Raw genomic sequence first — 20,809 nt, 5'->3', positions numbered from 1 at the left:
CATTTCTTGCTCTCAATATTCTTGAATGCATTGCAATTTGCATGCAAGGCTCTATGGAAGAGGTACACTAGTTTAATATATGTACACAAGTTATTCTCCTTTATTCATGAATTCTCCGATTTACGACCCGTAACTTTAGCTTTTAACCAAAATGACAAAATAAAGGTGCAAGTGAATAGTACTATAAGTGATTTTTTAGGCTAAAAATATGCTTAACGTTAAAAGTAAACAATTCCAGGAGTGTTTCCTTAAACTCCCTATTTCAAATATACAAAACTGCTATGAATCTAAATTGGCGAATAGTCAAACAAATGGTGTCCTTCATTCGGGACTTATCTGCATTTGTGGTTTTGTTTTATGGCCCTTGTATGTTTGTTGGTGCTTGTTTTATGACTTTGTGTTTTGCTGGTGCTGACTGCATATCGATTGATCCAGACGACAAATTGGTGAGGTACATGATGGTACAACGAAGACGGTTTGTGTCAACCAACATAGTCTAACTAGGTCATCATGTGCTTCGCTTGAACTTTTTTTCTTTAAGTTTATCTCTTGTAACATTTTCTTTTTATTTGGATTTTGGGTCAACTATTTGAATCAAAATTGAGCGGTAAATAATGAAAGAGTCAATTACAAAATCAATTATGTATTAGTTTACGATAAAGAAAACGAGCTACTCAAAGGAGAAAAACTTATGTGAAACCGAAATTAAAAAAGAAAAATCCTTATAATATTCATCAAAAAATGAAAATACGACCCAATATCCTTGGATAGCAGGTTATTCTTGACCGGAATAAGGAAAACCCGGAGCTTCGACCTCCAACAAACAAACATACCCGTATTGTCATTCAGCTGCACTCCCGAAGCTTTTCCCAGTATACAGCTTTGCCCAGAAAAGCTCATCAAACTGGTCCATTTCTGATAGAGATGAAGAAAATCAACCTGTTTGTTTCAATCCTTTTCTTGTTATACCTTCAACAAACACTCCAAGTCTCCTCCCTTACGCAGGCAAACCAGGTACTTCAATATATATATATATATATATATATATATATATATGTGTGTGTGTGTGTGTATGTATATATGCATATGATCCAGCTTTTTACCTGTTTAGATGTTGGGTTTTGCTGGGTAGCTTCGATTTTCTATATTGGATTATGGGTTTTATAAAGTAATGATTTTTATCCGATCAAATTTTGGTTTCTGCTAGAGAGGACTTTACAGAAAGTAGCAAAATACACCAATTGTGTTTTTGTTTAGATAAAAAGGTTCGAAATTTCCATGGTTTGAACCCCATTCAACAGAAAAAAGCAAAGGGTTCGATCAAAAGAGGCTTTAGAGCTTCACCCTAACTTGAATTACCTTTTATTCAAGTTTTAGAACGTCTTAGGCCAGTTGGTCAAGGCAGTGTGCTCGGGCCGGCACTAAGTTTGAACCCCACCCTTGTGGATTAGAATAGTTTAAAGAGACTCAAATTTGCTTCTTCTGGGAATTTAGTAATGTATTTTGCTCTGTAGTCCTTCCTAGCTAATGTTATTTTCTGCATTTTTTGACCCAGGATTTTGAAAAATCTGAATCTTTAAGGTAATACGGCTGACGGCTCCTTTAATCGTTTAGATTATTTTGACAACGTCCATTGGTTATATTGTTACAAGCTCGAAGTTGTATGGTCAATTATGCAACTTGGAATATGGTGTTTCTTTCTTTGGGCTGGTGTTATATGCTTAATACGTGTTTCTTTATATTAGAACTCTTGAACAAGAGCATGCTCATGAAGTGCATTGTTCCAGAGAAAGAAGTAGGGCAGCATGGCAAATTATCGAGAAGGTATTGACAAAACATTGAGTGTTTTTACAAAATTACCATGCGTATATCGTAATAGTGTACTCAAAGCCAGTTCTGATTTGTGTTTTGTAGTATTTGATGCCATTTGTGAAACAAGAACACTATGAGATTCCAAGTAACTGTCGACTTCATCACGACAATGATCTATTTAGAGATCAGGAAGAGCACAAGGTTCAGTTGGATATAAACGAATGGCAGTGCGGATACTGTAAGAACAGCTTCCGTGCTGAAATGTTTCTTGATCAACATTTTGACAATAGACACTACAATCTTCTGAATATAGTATGTTGACTGTGTTTCCGTGCTTTAATATGTTAGGACTTGTGAACACTTGGTCAATAAGTGAAAGATGAATTTCATTTTCAGCTGCCCCTCTCTGTTATATTTATATTTAGTTCTTCTGATTTATAAACCCAAGTTATCTCTAATCAATTTTATCTGCAAATGAAAGAACTTTTCTTTTAAAAGCATTTGCATCTAGTCCATGTTTATCAGTTTCCTGTTGGTCTGGGGTTTCATAACCCCTGCTTTCCAAAAAATAATTACGCGTCTTTAAAGGTGTTATTTTAGTTGTAGGCTTGTAGCGTGATTCAATAAATTAGATCAGGAAATTATTTCTTAAAAATTGACGAAGAAGAATTACATGGCTTAAACCGCTTTACAAGATGGCATCGTTTAACGCCGATAAAGAAACGTCTAGGTGATAATCTTTCCTTTCATAAGGTCTGTATCTTGTTCTTTGGTAATCCTGGCAAGGGCAGTTAGCATCTGTAGTTGTTTCAAAGTCCGAAAAACTATTCTGCCTCTGCTTCAAGCATAACTTGCCATGTGGTCTATATAACTTGCAGAATACATCAAGACATGATTATAAACTTATTCGATTTCTGTCTTTTCTATTATATCTTCAATCGAATGTATGGTTTTTGTTTCCTCTAGATGGTTCGTTTTGCTCAGTTTGAAAAAAAATTCATGAATGCAGAGTGGAAGCAAGTGCTTAGCTGATTTATGCGGAGCTTTGCATTGTGATGCTGTTTTGAATACCAAGTCAAGCAAAACCAAATGCAATCCTGCTGCTGTTGCAAGGAATCACCACCTATGTGAGGTTGCTTTAACGCACTATCATTGTTCATATTCTTTCAATCTTATACGTTACCTTGTTTAAATATTTTTTCCCTTTTCCCTTTTATATTGCAGGGTCTTGCCAATAGCTGTTTTCCAATCAACCAAAGTCCTTCAGCACGCCGTCTTAATGGTATTTTTCTTTGTTTTCAACCAAAGCTCTACCACTTCTGCTCTAATGTTATTCGACTGCCTTAATTTTACCTCTTTTCTTGGTGTCGTTCGTGTTAGTACTAATTCAGATTTACATTTTGATATATTGGTAGAGTTTTTCTTGCACCAATTTTGTCACGCTCATACTTGCTTGGGGAAACGGAAACTTTTTCCTAGAGGAGGAAAGGTAAGGTTTCAGTCTCCTATCGCAGTAGATTTCACTATAAAGGATGAATTGTGCCGTAGTTTCAATCTCCGGACTTATTTTCCATTGCAGTTTTGCCATGATTGTCTGTGATTTTTGATATCGTATTTTTCTTTCTTCGAAGATTTCACGAAGAAATATGTTGTCACATCGTTTTGTTTTTGCAGAAGCATTCAAGTGTATTCTACATGGCTATCTCCATACTGACTTTGATGCTTCTCCCTATTTTCTATCTGATAGTTTATTTGCACCAAAGGTATCACTTTTTTCGGACACTTGGAATTCGCATTTGGATTCATTGCAAGATTTTCCTAATTTGTTTGCAATTTGCAGTGAGATGAGGAAAGGAACCCAAGAGCTTAGGCGCATCTCGAGAGTTGGGCAGAAAACAAAACCCTCGTAGTAGCTGGCATTCTATATACAAAGTTCATTTTAGACGGTTTGTACTACCATGAAAAATGTGTAAGTAAATCACAAAATGCGACTCCAATTTCTAACTTTATATGTTTCATATATTTAAGTTCAGGCACTTGAAGCTGTTGCAATGAACAGACCAAGGATTTCAGGCGCAAACGTGCGATTCAACATATTTGCGTATAGATCTGCATGCTATACGTCACACAGAGGAGTAAGTTGCACACAAATGGTGCAAGAACGCCAAATTCTAGACCATCATCTTCGAACTTGCTTCAGACGTGACGTATCATTCCGTTAATCAAAGGCTCTGGTGGATGATGGAAGCAGAATCAGGTGCAAACAACGTATTTCTTCGATAAACCTGTGTTATTTATCGTCGAAAGTTTGTTGTAATTCATCGTCAAATTTGTCATTCGGCCTCTGTGTAGGAAGGTCCGTGTAACATTGATTTTCTAACAAACAAAGATTTTCTTAATTTATAAGAGAACAAGTACTTCGCTTCTCTTTGCGAATGATCTTTTATTACAAATGTTACGACGAGCCGCCTTTAAATGATCTAATCTTCCTTATAGAATCATCTCCTTGATGAGTGATGAACTTCTACTACTCATGTTTAATCAACCTCATCGTATTCTGCTCCGCGATGCCTCCCCAATGCCGGGAACTTATGCGTGGTTTCTTGGTTCACCCTGAAAATGATTAGTGCGTGGATCAACATGCTCAGCTGGTCGCTTATCATTTGAACGACGCATGTACCGGCCACAATTCTCTGCCGTACCATTTTCTCCTCGACCATGACAACGGAAGGTGCAAGAGTTTAATTGTCTCTTCCGACGCTACACTAAAGAAAATACGAAACCTTCAGCTTCGGATGATGTCATGAAACTGCTACTTGGGTGTGTGTGTTTCACTCTACCACCAGATGCTGCAGGTGCATGGAATTGCACTTGGCTTATGGAGCTACAACTGCAAATGCAAGCGATATCAATTCATTCGACAAAAGGAAACCGTCTGGATCACTAAGCCGAATGTAGGCAGGACTTCTTTCAGTCTCGTCCTTGTTCACTTGCAAGGCGTCGAATTCATCTGCAGTGAGGGCCCTTCTCTGTTCATCCAAGAAAACCACATGCCCACTTTCAACATAAGGTTTATAGGCCTTGCAAAGAGTAAGAACGAGAGAGCTACCATATGCTTCTCCGAAAGACTTCAAATCCAGACCTCTTGAAGTTCTAAGAGAGAGCATAACAACATCCGTGGCCATATCCTGTGCAGTACGATTACTTTCGCAGTGATCCACCAATCCATTTTCCAAATTCTCCACATAAACTGTGTACTCTTTCATCCTCTTTGGTCTCGAAAACCTCACACCATCGACATAGCTAGCAGAGCCGAGGCCAAACGCATAGAAAGGTTTGTTCTTCCAATAAGTGAGATTGTGTCTGCAGTGATATCCGCTCTTGCAGTAACTGCTAATTTCGTAGTGGTTGTAACCCGCATCCGAAAGCATCCTAGACGCCATCTTATAAAACTCAGCTGACCGTGTTTCCGAAGGCAACGGGAACTCCCCTGGTGTGTACCTGCAAGCAAAAAGATTCCAACTTCAAAACCAAATTCATTCCGAAACTCAAACCACATAATTCATCACTTGTACCATTACTTACAACAACCCGAATTTCGTGCCTTGTTCGACTTGCAAATCATAAACCGAAACATGGGTCGGACGAGCCTCAACCGTCAGCCTCAAGCTCTCCTCCCACATTTCCGGGGTCTGGTGAGGCAGAGAAGAGATAAGATCCACGCTCCAATTCTCAACCCCACATTCCCCAACAATCTCCATAGCCTCGTAGACTTCCCTAAGACCATGAGCTCTCCCACAAGCTTTCAACAACTCTTCCTGAAACGCCTGAACTCCCAATGACACCCTATTCACACCCAGCTCCATCATTCCCCTCATCTTCTTCGCATCGAAAGTCCCCGGGTCCATCTCCATTGACACCTCAGCCTCCGAACTCAACCCGAATTTCAACCTCAACGTCTCCAAAACGGAATTAACGAGCTTTGGCGGCACAAGAGACGGCGTGCCGCCGCCAAAAAACACCGTCTCCAGAGGCGGGTTGGTCCTGTTTTCGGCTTTGGTGGCGTTGATTTCTCGGCAGAGTAACTGGACGTAGTTCGTCATTCGCGGGTCATCGTCCGTTTGGGTGGAAGCAGAGCCGAGGGCAACGATTGTGAAGTCGCAGTAGTGGCAGCGCTTCCGGCAGAAAGGGAGGTGGATGTAGGCGGAAGTGGGAAGCGGGAGAATGGTGGCGGGGGTTTTGGTTGAGGCATTTTGTCGAACAGTTGGCGCAGTGTGTGCGAAGCAGGTGAAGATAGTGCCCGGCGGTGGCTTCGGCGGCGATAGGCGTTTGGCGGGAAAGGTTGAGAAAATGGGAGCGAAGCTTGATTTAAGCATAATGGAGCCGCCTAGCCGGGATAATAAAGCGAGGAGCGCGAGCAAATAGCTTTCTGCCCGTTATTGCGAAATTGGCAATGGCTTTGCCGGTTTACTGGTCTATATCAAACACGTGAACGACGACGTTTTATCGTTGTTAAAATATTATCGCGACATTGTGTAAAATGATTAGAAATCAAATTGCATCAACAGATAAAAATTTAATATCAACCATATATTGGTCACATAACAGATCAAAGATTGATACAGGCAACGATAAGATATCGACTTGGAAAAATTTAATACCAACGATATATCGATGACATAACAGATTAAAGATAGATACATATAAGGATTATATATCAATTTGAAGAGTTTAGTTACAACTTCAAAAATGTGTCTCATTTTACCCGTTTTGTGAATATCTTGCCCCATGTTGGCCGTTCTACATCTAGGTTGATCATTTTGGGTTTCAAATAGGAGAATAACTTACATAAAATAAAATCATCGCCAACACATCCCAACCCGTATACTACTAAACCAAAACGCTGCATAATGGTGGAATTGGATCCTCTCCTTATTTTGGGCTCAAGAGCCTCCTAACCAACACACAAGGATCGTTAGATTTTAATCCAATGGTTATAAATAGAGCATCTTCCTAAAAATTATAATAATTGTAGTCGTTAGATCAAAATTTAACGATCTAATCAGTAGGCTTCTTAGCCCGAGCTGAGAAGAGGATCTAATTCCGCATAATGGTAACTCATTCCATGCAACTCATTTGCTCAAAAGTCGACCAAAACAGACAAAATGTACGAAAAGACGTGAGCCAGCCGGGTGAGTGAATGGATGAAAATGATAACAATCTAAAAATTGGGAGGACCAAAGTGAAAATAATGGAATTAAAGAGTTGACCACAATGAGAGTAAATAGCAAACAAATCGTGAAATGGAAGCTCAAAACATTGTGTAAAATGATTAGAAATCAAATTGAATCAACAGATAAAATTTTAATATCAACGATATATCGATGACATAACATATTAAAGATTGATACAGGCAACGATTAGATATCGACTTAGAAAAATTTAATACCAACTATATATCGTAGAAAAATTTAATACCAACTATATATCGATGATATTATAGATTAAAGATAGATACATATAAGGATTAGATATCAATTTGAAGAGTTTAGTTACAACTTCAAAAATGTGTCTCATTTTATCCATTTTGTGAATATCTTGCCCCATGTTGGCCCCGTCTTACATCTGAGTTACTATTTTGGGTTTCAAATTGGAGAACAACTTACATAAAATAAAATCATCGCCAACATCCCCACCCATATATTATTAAACCAAAACGCTGCATAATGGTAACTCATTCCATTCCATGTAACTCATTTCCTCCAATGTCGACCAAAACGGACAATGTACGAAAAGACGTGAGCCAGCAAGGTGAGTGGGTGGATGAAATTGAAAACAATCTAAAAATTGGGAGGACCAAAGTGAAAAGAATGGAATTAAAGCGATGACCACAATGAGAGTAAATAGCAAACAAATTGTGTATTGGAAGCTCAAAACATACAAACTGGTTATGCAATGGAAGTTACAACTTGTTTAGGATCGAGTTACAAAACTGTACGAAACTAGTTTTTTTTATCTCGTCACACAAGATGTTTCACCATGTAAGGTCCTTCGAGTTCGTAGCCTAATTTCCTATAGTAATGACGAGTTCCTACTCCAGAAATGACAGCAATCTTTTTCGACCTATGCTCCCTGCTAGCAATCCGCTCGGCCTCCTCCATCAAAAGGGTACCATAACCCTGTTTGAATCAATTGGGGAATGGAACATGTTAGACAGAATACTCCTATGATTTATGAAGTTTGATGAGGCAGATTAACCCCAATATATTCATCTCAACATTTACGGTAACATAAAACAGTTGATGTACGAGCTACATTACCTGGTGTTGCAGCTTGTCAGAATCCCGCCCATGAACTGGAACAGCAGTTCCATAAACATGGAGTTCACGAACAATAGAGCACTTCCCCATGAGTTCGGGACAAGTAGTATTGCGGCCACACTTTCTTAAACGCAGTAACCCGACAAGAATGTCCTATTTACAATAAGAATCAAACAAAATCATGTTAAAGCGTCAGTATAGACAACCTGCCCACCGGGTAAAACTCAAGCCATAAGATTCTGTGCACAAATCACTATGCAAATCCGAGAAACAAGGAAGTTTTGGAAAGTGAGATCCTCAGTTCATCTATATATGCTGAAGCGAAAATTAAATTAGATATTCTACTCAATGTTACAATCATCATCTTCAGGTATTTATAGAAGGAATACCTGGCGAGTATCTTCATATGAAAGAAATGTTTCCCATCCTTCATTTGCCGTATAATCACGACGAACAAGCTCCACTTGGTCCGGCCTAATTTTGTGATGTATGTCCTAGAACCATCAAGAATGTTCAGTATAGTTTCATTCTAGGGGTAGGGGTGGAAGGTCAAATTTGAAGCCTCATTAGTATAAAGCATATTCAAACAAGAATGACTACCGGCATACCTGAATTCCAGCCTCTCGTGTTCGAACATCACGGCACTTCAAGCCCAAGTCTTCCATCCGAGCCAAAGCTAACTCCCGAAGATTTCCTTTCTCAACCCCAGAAGTAACAAGAGGCATTGGAATGTCTCGCTGAACTCTGTAAACACGTGTCCAAGGGGGCACCATAGCTAGGATCCTTGCTACAATGTCCACAAGTTGCTCAGGTGGGTAATTTCTATACCTGAAAAGAAGAAAGGAAACTGCAATTACTTTCCAAACACAAACCTAAATGCAATCAGTATTTTCGAATAAGTGTTGCACCGTTTAGTAAGACACGTAATAGATTTCATAATGCTCTATATCTGAATTCCTTGTAATAAGTTTTGTATAAAATTCATAATAAAATCATACCTGCCAGTTTTCCAAAGCTCATAAAGTCCAGTTCCACGGATTACAAGTGTTGGATAAATTTTAAGCCCATCTGCTCGGAACGAGGGGCTCTCAAAAAACTCCCGAAAACTCTCCATGTCTCTCTCTACTCCTACATTTGGAAGATCAGGCATCATGTGTGCAACCACCTAGAGAAATGCATAAAATTATTAGTGTGAAAACAAAATTAAATCAACCTGAACGACTAGAATACACAGCATAAATGTTGGGTTTTTTCCAGCCCATGATAAGTCGTCCTAAGTCTATTGGGAATTAATAGTCTTAGAGGATTAAATTGTTTTCCCAATTGGAATTGTTTTCCCAATTGGAGTTGTTTACCCAATTGGAATTAATTTCTCAATTGGAGTAGGTTTTATAACTAGTTTCCAATTAGGATTAATAGTCATTATTGAAGAAGACCTTTATTATGTCTATATAAAGGGGCTATTGTACTAGTTTTAAGAGGGGAGCAAAACAATAAATTGTATACCACTCAAGAGATTAGAGTGAGAGAATATTGTGTGTGCGAGAGAAAAGAAAAGAGATAGTGTATTTCTTGTTCTTGTTCTTTCAGGTTTTTTTGTCAAGTCCTAGTTATAGAGATTTGGCAAGATTATTGGTTGTACTCATTATTGATATAGTGAAAGATTGTTGTTGCTATCCCGTGGACGTAGGCACATATTGCCGAACCACATAAATTCTTGGTGTTATTTATCTTGGTTATTTGTTTTCGATTTCCGGAATTTATTCTATTTTTCCCATTCTTAAACGTGATATTCTCAACAATAAATGCATATTGTAAATAGATAGTCCTCAAGACTGTACATATTGCAATTCATAGTACTATGGCTGTACAAACACACGCCTCTTCTTGAACTTAGAGAGAATTAATGGTAGCATCAAAACCAACTAGGTTTTGATAAAATATTCTCGCAAGAGCATAACATAATTTGAAAAATATCTCCAAGCTGACGTATAATGACAGATTAATCTTCTATTGGTACAGAAAGGTCCAAAATGCAATTTTTCCCCAATGAAGGTAAGTGAGTTTTAAGATAGGGAACTAGGCTGACCTTGAAACCAGCATCCTTTGCCAAGCAAAAGCAATCAGCCACTGCAGCAACAGTATGACCTCTATTGGTATCACGAGCCACATCCTCATACGTACTCTGCACACCAATCTCTAGTCTTGTACAACCATAAGAAAGCATTTGTCTCAAGTGAGGTCCAAGGCAATAATCTGGCCTCCTGCAAGGCAAAAAGTTACAATCACCTCTGTTGACTTTCTGGACTGGCCCGATCAATTGATCAATAGATGGGAAGTTAAAAAATAACAGTCAACCAAGTTAAATACAAGAATGAGAAATTAACGGCTTCAATAATAAGACTCACGTTTCAATGGTCATTCCAATACATTTAGTAGCACCATGCTCAGAGTAGGCAACCGCCTCTTCAACATTGGCGGAAGTGTGTCCTGATAACGCGTCGTGCAGATTCCGAATAAAGTAATCACGGTAATCCGCTGGCAAAGACATGAACGTACCACCCATTAGGATGAACTCAACCTGAAAACACAAATCCATTACGAGTGAGAACCCGACACATATGCATATTTCTCTATCACGGCAATCTGCGCAGCCGAAAATAAATTCTTTAAGCTCTAAGAAACAGTCCGAACCTTGTCTACACTGTGACCCAATCTCTTCAGCTGATCTATCCTGCTTCTAGCCTGGACATATGGGTTGTATCTAAACACACAAAACCAAAAGTTTAACAACCAAATTAACTTCACTAATCCGATTTTAAACACCAACTCCTTCAAATAATCTCTTAATTACAAAGCTTTCACTTTCATGGTGAAACATCAATCAAGCCGAAAAATTTAAACTACGAAACGAATCAATTAATAACATAAAACTTGAATTGCCTATCAACTGTTCGATAAAATGCGTCAACGAACTAAAGAAAGCCATACCTGGCCCGAATTGCGCGCATGCTGGTAGGCTCGTATCCAGTGTAAGACTGAGTGCTGTACTCGAAGTCCGAATCGGGACCACCGGGGCAGTACACGCAAATATTCCCGGTGGTGGCGATGTGGGGGCACCGATGAGGCTTCGACATCACGGCCACGACGGCGATGCCCGAGGCGGTTCGGACCGGCTTGGCCCGGAGCTTGGGGAGAAGAGCCTCGCGGTCGGACTCGGGCAGAGCCGCGATCATTTCGACCAGCTTCGGCGCACGTGCGAGGCCGTACTTGCGGCACGCGGTGGTCTTGAGGGCGTTTAGGTCGACGTTTTGGCCTTTCCGGGAGAGGTCGACCATGGAGCTGACGATTTCGGCTATGGCTCGGACCCGGGCCTCTTCTTCGGATAGTCCATGGGCTTCGAATCCACCCCGACCCGGCCGGGGTTGCTTTCTCTCGGATACTGGTAGCACTGCAGTCGCCATGGGAGAGAGCGGAAAGAGGGAAGCGAGGAAAAGAGGTTAAACTGGAACCGCCGTTTCTACGCTTAAGCTCGGGTTTATTAAGGTTTAACTAGAACCTTTTTGGTTTTTTCTTTTTATCAAACCTTTTTGGTTTTTTGGTCATTTAAACAGACTCCAAGTAAATATCCAAACACATCTTATTATAACAATGAAACAGTAATTTGTAGGGATAGATTTTTTTTATTTTTTATTAAAATGTATTCCTAGAAGAGGAATGCGTTTTTTTTTTGTTTTTTTTTTTAAGGAGAATAACTAGTGGCAAGTCACGGTTATCTACTCATTTCGGAGGCTGAGAAGACTTACAGAGATATTTCATCACTTGGAAGCAACTGTTTCTTTTCATTAATTATAGGTGTACAAATTGAAACTTTAAAAATAATTTATGAAAAGTTTAGAGTGTAAATTGAAGAACACACCCAAACTTCCAAGTGTAAAATGGAGTTAGCCCTTCTTTTTATTACAAACGCTCTATAAGCTAGATTAAGACATAGGGTTTCAATCTCGGGAGACCATATTCATCAGGGCAAAGCTACCACATACATATCCATATGTATTAAGATTTTATTTGATAAATGTGTTTCTTTTAACTCGTTATATCCTTTTGTAGAATATGTTATTTGTGTGCATGCGGTCCAATATCTTAATGCATAAGATTTTTGGGTTTCTACCCATACGTTCAGACTCAAAACTTTGTCGTCCCCCTAAATTATTGTAATAGTTTCGAACTCTCTCCTCCCTTAATAATAGTAAAAATTTATAAAAAATCTGTTGTTTGTCGTATTTGCCTCTTTCAAAATAGAATAATGCTCAAAAGAGAGGGGGATTCAAACTTGAGAAGTAAATCTTCATTGCTAGTTTCTGAGGAGAAAGTACAAATCGACAATTTCGAAAGAGAAGAAAAACAGTGATATTAACCAGCGGCGTGAACTGTACAAACAGAAGGCCGACATAATTTCGATCATTTTGGTTGATAAAACCAATAAGCTTTAGTATTTGATGACATTGGAGTGGGGGATGATAATTGTCCCCTTGGATAGACTGGAAGGTAGCCCGATATTCTTCTTCGCCATGGATGTACTTTCCGCTGACTCTAGTGCTCGGGAAGCTTGGAGGGCCATCTCAGCGTGGAGTTGCAGGCATGCCATAGCCATCTACAACACGAAAAAAGCATGTGAGCAACAAGTCATGGGGACACAGGTAAATTCAATGGACGTTGTCGCAATTAGAAACAATCAACGAAGATAAGAGAGCTGGCAATGCATGGAGAAAGGTTTCGGGCGTGGGGGGGGGCAGAACGTTCATGCATACACCAATTCAAAACCACACATCGGATGAACAGCATGTGATGGTAGCTGTGATAGGGGGATGAATACCGTTGCTCCATTTCAAAACTTACGCAATTTAAGAAATATGACATCAGCAAATGCACCCTCCTCAATCAAAGTAAGAGTATAAAGTTCAAGAAATGGTTTTTGATAAAAATCACGATGTCCTTCGACCATCTCCAATTTGGAGTGGAGGGGTTCAAAAACTTATAATCTTGCCCCCCAAACCTTCTCCAATGCATGTATGGTCGTGTGCACGTTCAAAATTAGTGAGTATAACATGCCAACAGAGATGAAGATAACAGGACTGCATGATTTGCAAACCCTTGGGCAGTTCAAGGATTAGTTGCTTACCGTGTAGCACTCTCTATCACTGTCAGATTCAGCTACATGAAGGGCCCATGTGCGCACCCATTCAAGCCCGCTAGAAATTTCAACATTTCCTTCAACCAAAGAGGTTGCTACATAAGAGGGATGAAGTGATAGCAGTACGCACGAAGCTGCAAAAAGGGCAGCTTTTCTAACATAAGCTTCCTTGTGATGACATATCTCCCTGCATGTAGTTAAAACCACAGTTTTAGTGACATAAAATACGGTTGAATGCATAAGTTCAATGAGAAATGTGCTGTTAGAAAACCATAACCTAATCATCATTTTATTCTCAGAATTTTTTTGCAGCCAAGTCAAAAGACCGTTTTAAATATGTTTGCAGACATAAGGTATGCGCCTCAAGGTCAACATAAAGGGTCTGGTAACATTTTGAAATGTTGTTTGCTGTTTTTGTTCTCTGTTCAGTACCTGGATCTTAGCATATCTAGAAGAGGGGCAGCGAGTACAGATGCTTCTGGATGCATGGCTGCACATTTCATACAAACTCCAAGCATATATATGAGTTTCCCCAGGACGAGAAAGTCTCTATCAAGCAAGTCAACACCCTGCCTTTTCTTATCAAAGCCCTGCATGGCAGGGAGCATAAACGCTGCTGCATACACTGGAAATTTATTATGGGACCATTCTATTTGGGCTTCTTGCCAATCTGCTGATTTTAGGCTCCTCTGGCGTGTCTTTCCTCTCTTAATCTGACCAGGTTTTGAAGGAAGTTCCCTCTCATAACGATTTGTCCAATTCAGTAAAGATTTTGATTCTGAAATCTCTTTCCAGGGACCAGCTCCAGCAGGCCCTATGTCACTAGGCAAGAACCAAGCCTGGGTCTCTGACGTGGTTGATATGAGTGCCTTAGCCTGTTTAGGCTTCATAATTTTGGTATGAGCAAGCTCCTGAGCAGCCTCCGTCATGACATCAAGTATCATTATGCGTTGACTGACATCTATACTAGGAGAATACAGTAGTTTGTTTAATGTCTCCAGAGATTCCAATGGACATGTCACGAGCAAAGCAACCAATGCTCTTTGTCTCTTGTCTTCAGCTGAATCTTCCTCACCTTCTACAGCCAAGTCAGAACAACGAACCTGTACAAGAGTTCTCACAAGATCACTCGCTACGTGCTTAAGCTCATCAGGTGATGCTCGGACAAGTTTTTCAGCAACATTAAGAGCATTCTCCACCTGCAATATGAAAGTAAAATTAATGATCAAGGAGCCAGGGATAATATTCATCCCACTTGGGTAACTTACTACTGATTATTGTAAGAAGATCATCTGACTAAATTTTAAACCTACGAACTTGGTTTACTTACCCCATCAGCATCATCGGATTTCCGAAGTGCTGCAACTACATCAACCAACTGTGAAAATTTTCTTTTCAAATCTGTGTCATCATCTGACAAATCATATGGCTGTAAAGATGACTCACTTGAAACATCAGAACTCTCACTAGCATCGTCATTTTCATTGTCATCAGAGCCCGACTCATAATTTAGTGTAACTGGATCGATGATCTCGTCTGGGTCAACCAACTTCGGTTCATATGATTTCCTATTTTTACTCTTCCCATTACTTGATATACCATCATTGGCTTTACGGGTTAAGTCCTTTTCCAGCACTGAGGTAGTAGATGCTTCAGGATTGTCTATACCCTGTTGTATGCAACTTGAGGTTCCTGAAGTCACTTTCTCAGGGGTAGACAACCCAAATTCCCAGTTGACAGTGTCCTCAGTGCAGCTATCATCAAGGTATAGAGGATTGTTGGGGTCAATCACCTTGGAGAACACTAGAGCAACACTGCTGGCCATTTTCCGAACTAAATGATTTGGGCTTTCCAGCCTACCTGCCAGCAAAGAATATAAGATATATAATGATCGCTAACTTTGCAAGACAGTATACTGATAGAGACAACGGTGAAGAATTTACAGCTCACTCCTTTGAGAATTGAGTGCATCACATCCTTAGTCTCGTCTAGTTCCTCTTTAGACATCTTCTCCAGGGAAAGGCCTACAGCTGCAGATACATCTAATATTGCAATATTAAGGGACAACAAATTCCAAAATAAGTATAATAAAACAATGGTAGTTTCTATAGAAAAGTTACAGGTATAAGTTGCAGGGATTTCATATTTATGTTGTAGGCTTGTAGTGTCTACAAGGTTTCCCAATGTAAAGGCCAGACGTAAAAATCATCAGGAGTTATTGCAGACTAATATCAGATGCCGGATAAAAACATGAAGGATACAAGTTTGCTGCTCCATTGGGGCTGATTGCACAAACTCCTTTTTTGACCATACTGCTACCAGATGCTGCAATGTGTCCAAGAAATTTCGGGTATTGTGACCTTTAGCGAGTGAATTACTATCAGGTGGGCGTTCAAGAATAGCAAACTGAAGGATCCATCGCAGGCAGCAAACAGGAAATACTTTCCAGAGTAAAAATTTGTCAGAAAACATTGACCTAATAAACAGGAAATCTGAAATTAAATCCTTGTATAACACAAAACAATACTGCAAAATGAACTAGTAGCAAAACAATGCATTCTTTCCCATAGATAATAGAGCTTCAACGAAGTGAGTTTCATTCGCTCAGAAACCTTACTGACATGAACTTTTTCTACTATATGCCTATCTGATGATGTAATAAAAGACATAACAGTAATCACATGCTTGGATCCAATATTTCAGAAATTACTACCCAAAAAAAAAGTCAAGATTGATGGCAAAAAACCAATTCTGCTAAATCAATTTCGACTTCAGATAAAACCAGGGAGAAGAGGGTGAAGGAAAGGAAATATATTCACTGACCTCACTGATATCTGGTATTGAGAAACCCGATGAAATAATAGCCAAAGAATCCAGTAGGCTTCAACATCACTGACACTTTCAGATGCAAGCTGATGCAAAAGTTGCTCAGACATTCTTTCTACAGCATATGAATCGCTCATTGCTTGTATCACATTCAGCCAAAATTGGGATTCTGGGTTTGATTCAAAAACATCTGAGACAACTGGCTCTATATTTGATGATAATAAGCTCCGTACGTGACCAAGAATCCGGGGGATTATCTCGCTTAAAAGTACATCTGTGAAAAACTCAAAAAAGAAGAACACTTTGATTACAAATCCATCGACATCTTACCAGAATACTCTTGCATATCAATTGTCATGCTCTACTGACCAGAGAATAAATGCAATTCTTGCACAAACCGTTTCTCCACTGTGATGCTTAAAATTATAATAGTTACCTACAGATCCACGTCGACATATACGAGAAAATGTTTCCCCAGCAAATAGTAATGTCCCATTCATGTCACTTTTAAGAAACGCTCCATCTAATAGATTTGTATTCCTCTCTTCTGCTAGAGAAAGAAGCTGAACTGTAACTTGCTTGAAGAACAAACTATAGTACTTATGTCAAGATAAACAAAAAATTGGCAGTAACGGAAAAATTTTGATCTGCAAATAAGTAGAGCTATCATATTTCTAACTGCACTATGTTAAAATAATCAAAATAGAAAATTTAAACTATAACCATTATCATGGAATACACTTTTTCTAAGTATACACAAGTATTTGGTACAATTATCCAGCACAAGAGATAAAAGGATACTGTGAAGAAAGAGATGTTGGAGCTCTCAATTGTGCTTTGTCAGGTATGGATGCAACAATCTGTGCCACTCTAGATACAGCTGGCTTAAGATTTTCATTTATATAATCTTCAGATTGGCAAGAACCACCGAATTCTCTAGCCACCTGGAGCACCCCATTATTTTCAAGCAAGCAGAGTATGAGTAATCTGTGTAATGGTAGAAAAAAGTCCGAGAGGTTAAGTGTTAGTAAAGAATGATATTTCAGATATCTATCCTAAATCCACACGATAGATAGTGGAATGACTGAACCCTTTATTGTTTTCAACTAACCACCAGACAGTAACATGCCCTTATTCCGTACCTTTCAGTATTAGAGTGAATGGCCTTAACATCAAGATCATCACCTCCACTCTTCTGCAAACAAGGGACCAGGGTCTGAACTACCTCGGTGGCAAGTCCATGAACAAAGAAAACATCATACACATGTTTACGTGCTGATAAGGGGAAACAAGCTAGCCAGTTGGAAGCAAAATCTGCACACAACACCAAAACAAATCATATGTAAAGGAATGCACAAAAGCATCAACAGTAAAAAAAATGGGTGAGCCAAAACCAATGAAAGAGATGCCAAATTTTCCTCAAGAATCTCCACGAAAATCAGCTATAAATTATAATCTTTACGTTTTATAAACCTCCATTTGATTCAACGCCCTTCTCTACACGCCTAGAGTGTTGGTGATTTGACTGACTTACATATATTTCTCTTCCCAAAACTCGAATTTTAGAGCTAAGAAAAGTACCAATTAACAGAAACCGAGCAAATGTCGAAAATGCAGCTCCTCCGTAGAATGCCTGCCACCACTCTCTTCTCTCAGCTGCAGAAGGAGCCTCGGAACTAATTATCTGCACACAACACAATCACAGAAGCTCAAATATCTAAGAAAACTCGCTGCAACAAATAAATTTCGATAAAAATTCGTGAAATTTCAAAATTTCAAATTTCACATCAGCCAATAGCTCACCTGCTCTCTGTATTGCTCGTCAATAGCACCTGAAATTCCAAAACAGTCAGCTCGTAAAACATTTCTTTTGTTTCATTTTCAATACAGTCAGCTCGTAAAACATTTCTTTTGTTTCATTTTCAATCAAACGACACAAGAAGTGAACAAATTTGCAAACTTTCGGTTTTGGAATTTTCTCGGAAACCAAACAGCCAGTTCAGGAACTCGGAAAATCGAGACTTTTCGGGTGAAACGCAGAAGCTGAAAAGTTACCTGAGAGAAGAGAGGCGTCGAGAGGGAAGAGAAGAACGGCGAGGGAGTGAAGTGCGCAGATGACTTGGTCTACGTGCTTCGCCTTCTTCACGGTTGCGATTGCTTCTCCTACTTTCTCAAGAAGTTTCTCTTCTACTTCGCTTCGTGTTTTCGGACCTTTCTTCTCCATGTTTGTTTGTTGCTCTCTACAACAATCTGAAGCTTTTCGCGGCCGAAATTTTGTTGGCCGATACGCAGCGAGTCTGCTTTTCGGCGGCAGAAATAATCAGTTTCGGAAGAGACGGTTCGAGACTTCACGGCTGCGTTTGTTAACTTTGTTTTAATCTTTTTAGTTTTTATTTAAACTTTTTTTTTCTTTTAATATTAGCAATTTAATGGGGGGGGGGAAGTTTGGTAAAAATGATCATCCAATGAATTTTTTATTTTCTTTTATCTTTTTCACTTGAAAATAATTAGATTTTAGAGAAATGTTAAACCAAACCTCCTAAATTGTTTTAAATTACGTATTTGTATTCTTGAGATTTTATATGATTTTTTGAGAATTTATAATAATTTAATTTAGTTTAGTTTTAAATTAAACTAGCTACGAAGTTGGAAGTTTGGAAATTATTTATTTAAAATGTGTAGACCTTTCAAGGTCACAAGTTTAATTTTTGAATAGAGCTTGATCTCACGAACGCGTGGGGGCAAACCGTTTGTGAAACGGAGTTATAACGAAGAAGTTATTAACGTTTAAAGTTAGAGACATTTTGGTAAGGAAATGATAGAAAAGGAGAAAAAGGAAGAAGGAATGGGGGGGGGAGGGGGAGGGTGACCAGGGAGAGAGAGAACCGGGAGGAGAAAGGAGAGAAAAGAGAAACGGAGGATCATATTACATCAAACAACCACTTGGAAACCCCTCCACAACCTTCCCTCTTTCTATTACATCCCAAAAATATAGGGATTTGGACTTTAAATCAGGAGAAACCGCACGATGGGGTGCGACGGGTGTGTGTTCGAATCAACTAAATCTGAAGCAAACTACATCCATCTCCACCACCATTAGACTCCCCTTGAGGTCTGGAACAAAAACCAAACAATGGTAGAGGCGGCGGAGCACCGAAGGTGAGGTTTTGAGGCCACCCATTTATAGGGTTTCCGGCGGGTTCGAGGCAAATTGGAGCTTTTCCAGGCCAAATTGGACTTGTCCACAGATATAAAGTTTGCTCTACTCTTTGAGATCTTCATTTCTATGATTTTTTAGAATTTTTAGAAATAGTTGAATTCTCCGGCGAGCTGGGTGCGAAGGTGGCTGCGGCAGCGCACGGTCAGGGAGCCGACATTGTGTTTTTATGCGAATTTTGTTATTCTAATTATGCTATTGAGACCTAACTGATGTGGTTTGAATATTAATACGATTGTGGTATATGTTGGATTAAATGAATATATTTGGATTTGGTTTGAATTTTGGAAATGTGAATGGTTTGATCCCGGTTTAGGGTACGTAAGCAGTCTAATGAGATGTTAGATGCAGCCACACAATAAGTGAGATTAAATAAACGAGACAAAGCTTTGATTGAGAAATTGAACTAAGTAAGGAGTTTGGAATTTTATTATAAAAGGAAATCTTATGTTTTGTATATATAAATTCTAGTTATAAATTGTGTGAACGTTTAATAAATTTAAGCAGGAAATTATGTAATTATGGTAATTGGACAATTGAGTTTGATCTCTTCTTGGGAAATAGAGTGTATATGAAGGTATTGGTGTTAAAGTCAAAATATAAACGTACGTTTTGCTAAGTAAGTTTGGGGGATACTTATGTGAGTAGTTAGGAAAAAAAATTTAATTAAAGAATAAAGTGTACTGATAATAAATCAAACAAGAGAATTGAATTGGGCCTATCATTAGAATTATTTCCCGAAAATAAATATTTTGGAGCTGGGGCGTTACACTCGGGCCTTTTCTTCGGATAGTTCATGGGCTTTGAATCCGCCCCGACCCGGCCGGGGTTGCTTTCGGGTGGGCTCGGATACTAGTAGCACTACAGTCGCCATGGAAGAGAAAAGAGAATAGGGAAGCGAGGAAAAGAGGTTAAACTGGAACCACTATTTCTATGCTTCAGCTCGGGTTTATTAAGGTTTAACTAGAACCCCTTTGGTTTTTTGGTCAATTAACTAAAATTATTATATATCCCACTGCATGTGTGATTGGCTCAAAGGTAGGAGATGGGGGTTGGATCTGGTTTGGGTTTTCTGGGTGCATGTGTAATTGAAAATTTCAAATTCATCCCACTACAGATTTTTTTTGGGTTTTCTGGGATTCAAGTTCTAATTTTGAGGTTGGATCTGGTTTTGAAAATGGAATCTTCTACTGCCGGAGTCGGGAGATAGACACATCGAGTTGGGATTGGGAGACATGAGCGAGAGAGATGGGGACAAAGGATGAGCTTGACTGGTTGCGCCACTACAAGTCTGAGTCTTTGAGATTGAGATTCAGAGAGAGATAAAGTGTTGTGACTTGTGATAGGGTTGGGAATCAACGATGTTGATTTGAGTGATATTAAATCAAAGGTGGAAACGGTTCGGGCCGGGTGCCTGTTTTCTCAAAATTTTGGACCCGT

General features: G+C 39.2%; 4 protein-coding genes across 6 annotated transcripts; 1 reads left to right on the top strand and 3 right to left on the bottom strand.

Annotated features, from left to right (window-relative positions):
* Positions 1-796: 796 nt before the first annotated feature.
* On the top strand, positions 797-4,238 carry LOC103437623 (uncharacterized). Of its 3 annotated transcripts, none has more exons than XM_029092422.2 (10): positions 797-1,014; positions 1,556-1,581; positions 1,746-1,824; positions 1,915-2,124; positions 2,822-2,944; positions 3,037-3,094; positions 3,228-3,301; positions 3,487-3,575; positions 3,653-3,728; positions 3,846-4,238. In XM_029092422.2, the coding sequence occupies exons 1-9, from the start codon at positions 925-927 to the stop codon at positions 3,720-3,722; spliced, it is 819 nt and encodes a 272-aa protein (XP_028948255.2). In that variant the 5' UTR covers positions 797-924; the 3' UTR covers positions 3,723-3,728; positions 3,846-4,238. The 3 variants fall into 3 exon arrangements, with proteins under 3 accessions (XP_028948255.2, XP_008374330.3, XP_028948254.2); XM_029092421.2 differs by having other exon boundaries at positions 799-1,014; positions 3,653-3,758; XM_008376108.4 differs by having other exon boundaries at positions 798-1,014; positions 3,653-4,238.
* Positions 4,185-6,409, bottom strand: LOC103428767 (uncharacterized). The gene is made up of 2 exons (XM_008376107.4): positions 5,398-6,409; positions 4,185-5,313 (listed from the first exon to the last, which is right to left on the bottom strand). Exons 1-2 carry the CDS (start codon positions 6,186-6,188, stop codon positions 4,689-4,691), a joined length of 1,416 nt encoding a protein of 471 aa, XP_008374329.3. The 5' UTR covers positions 6,189-6,409; the 3' UTR covers positions 4,185-4,688.
* Positions 6,410-7,712: 1,303 nt separating this feature from the next.
* Positions 7,713-11,706, bottom strand: LOC103408418 (elongator complex protein 3). The gene is made up of 9 exons (XM_029092609.2): positions 11,124-11,706; positions 10,827-10,896; positions 10,541-10,713; positions 10,222-10,396; positions 9,131-9,297; positions 8,741-8,960; positions 8,522-8,626; positions 8,133-8,285; positions 7,713-7,991 (listed from the first exon to the last, which is right to left on the bottom strand). Exons 1-9 carry the CDS (start codon positions 11,594-11,596, stop codon positions 7,833-7,835), a joined length of 1,695 nt encoding a protein of 564 aa, XP_028948442.1. The 5' UTR covers positions 11,597-11,706; the 3' UTR covers positions 7,713-7,832.
* Positions 11,707-12,458: 752 nt separating this feature from the next.
* On the bottom strand, positions 12,459-18,520 carry LOC114821015 (uncharacterized). The gene is made up of 13 exons (XM_029092627.2): positions 18,208-18,520; positions 17,956-17,984; positions 17,734-17,836; positions 17,295-17,466; positions 16,954-17,139; positions 16,589-16,743; positions 16,150-16,426; positions 15,588-15,802; positions 15,270-15,368; positions 14,657-15,186; positions 13,759-14,525; positions 13,315-13,513; positions 12,459-12,786 (listed from the first exon to the last, which is right to left on the bottom strand). Exons 1-13 carry the CDS (start codon positions 18,374-18,376, stop codon positions 12,622-12,624), a joined length of 3,066 nt encoding a protein of 1,021 aa, XP_028948460.2. The 5' UTR covers positions 18,377-18,520; the 3' UTR covers positions 12,459-12,621.
* Between the last annotated feature and the right edge of the window lie 2,289 nt (positions 18,521-20,809).

Source organism: Malus domestica, chromosome 14, assembly GCF_042453785.1.
Source record: "Malus domestica chromosome 14, GDT2T_hap1".
Taxonomy (NCBI): domain Eukaryota; kingdom Viridiplantae; phylum Streptophyta; class Magnoliopsida; order Rosales; family Rosaceae; genus Malus; species Malus domestica.
This window is presented reverse-complemented; position numbering and strand designations above follow the sequence as displayed.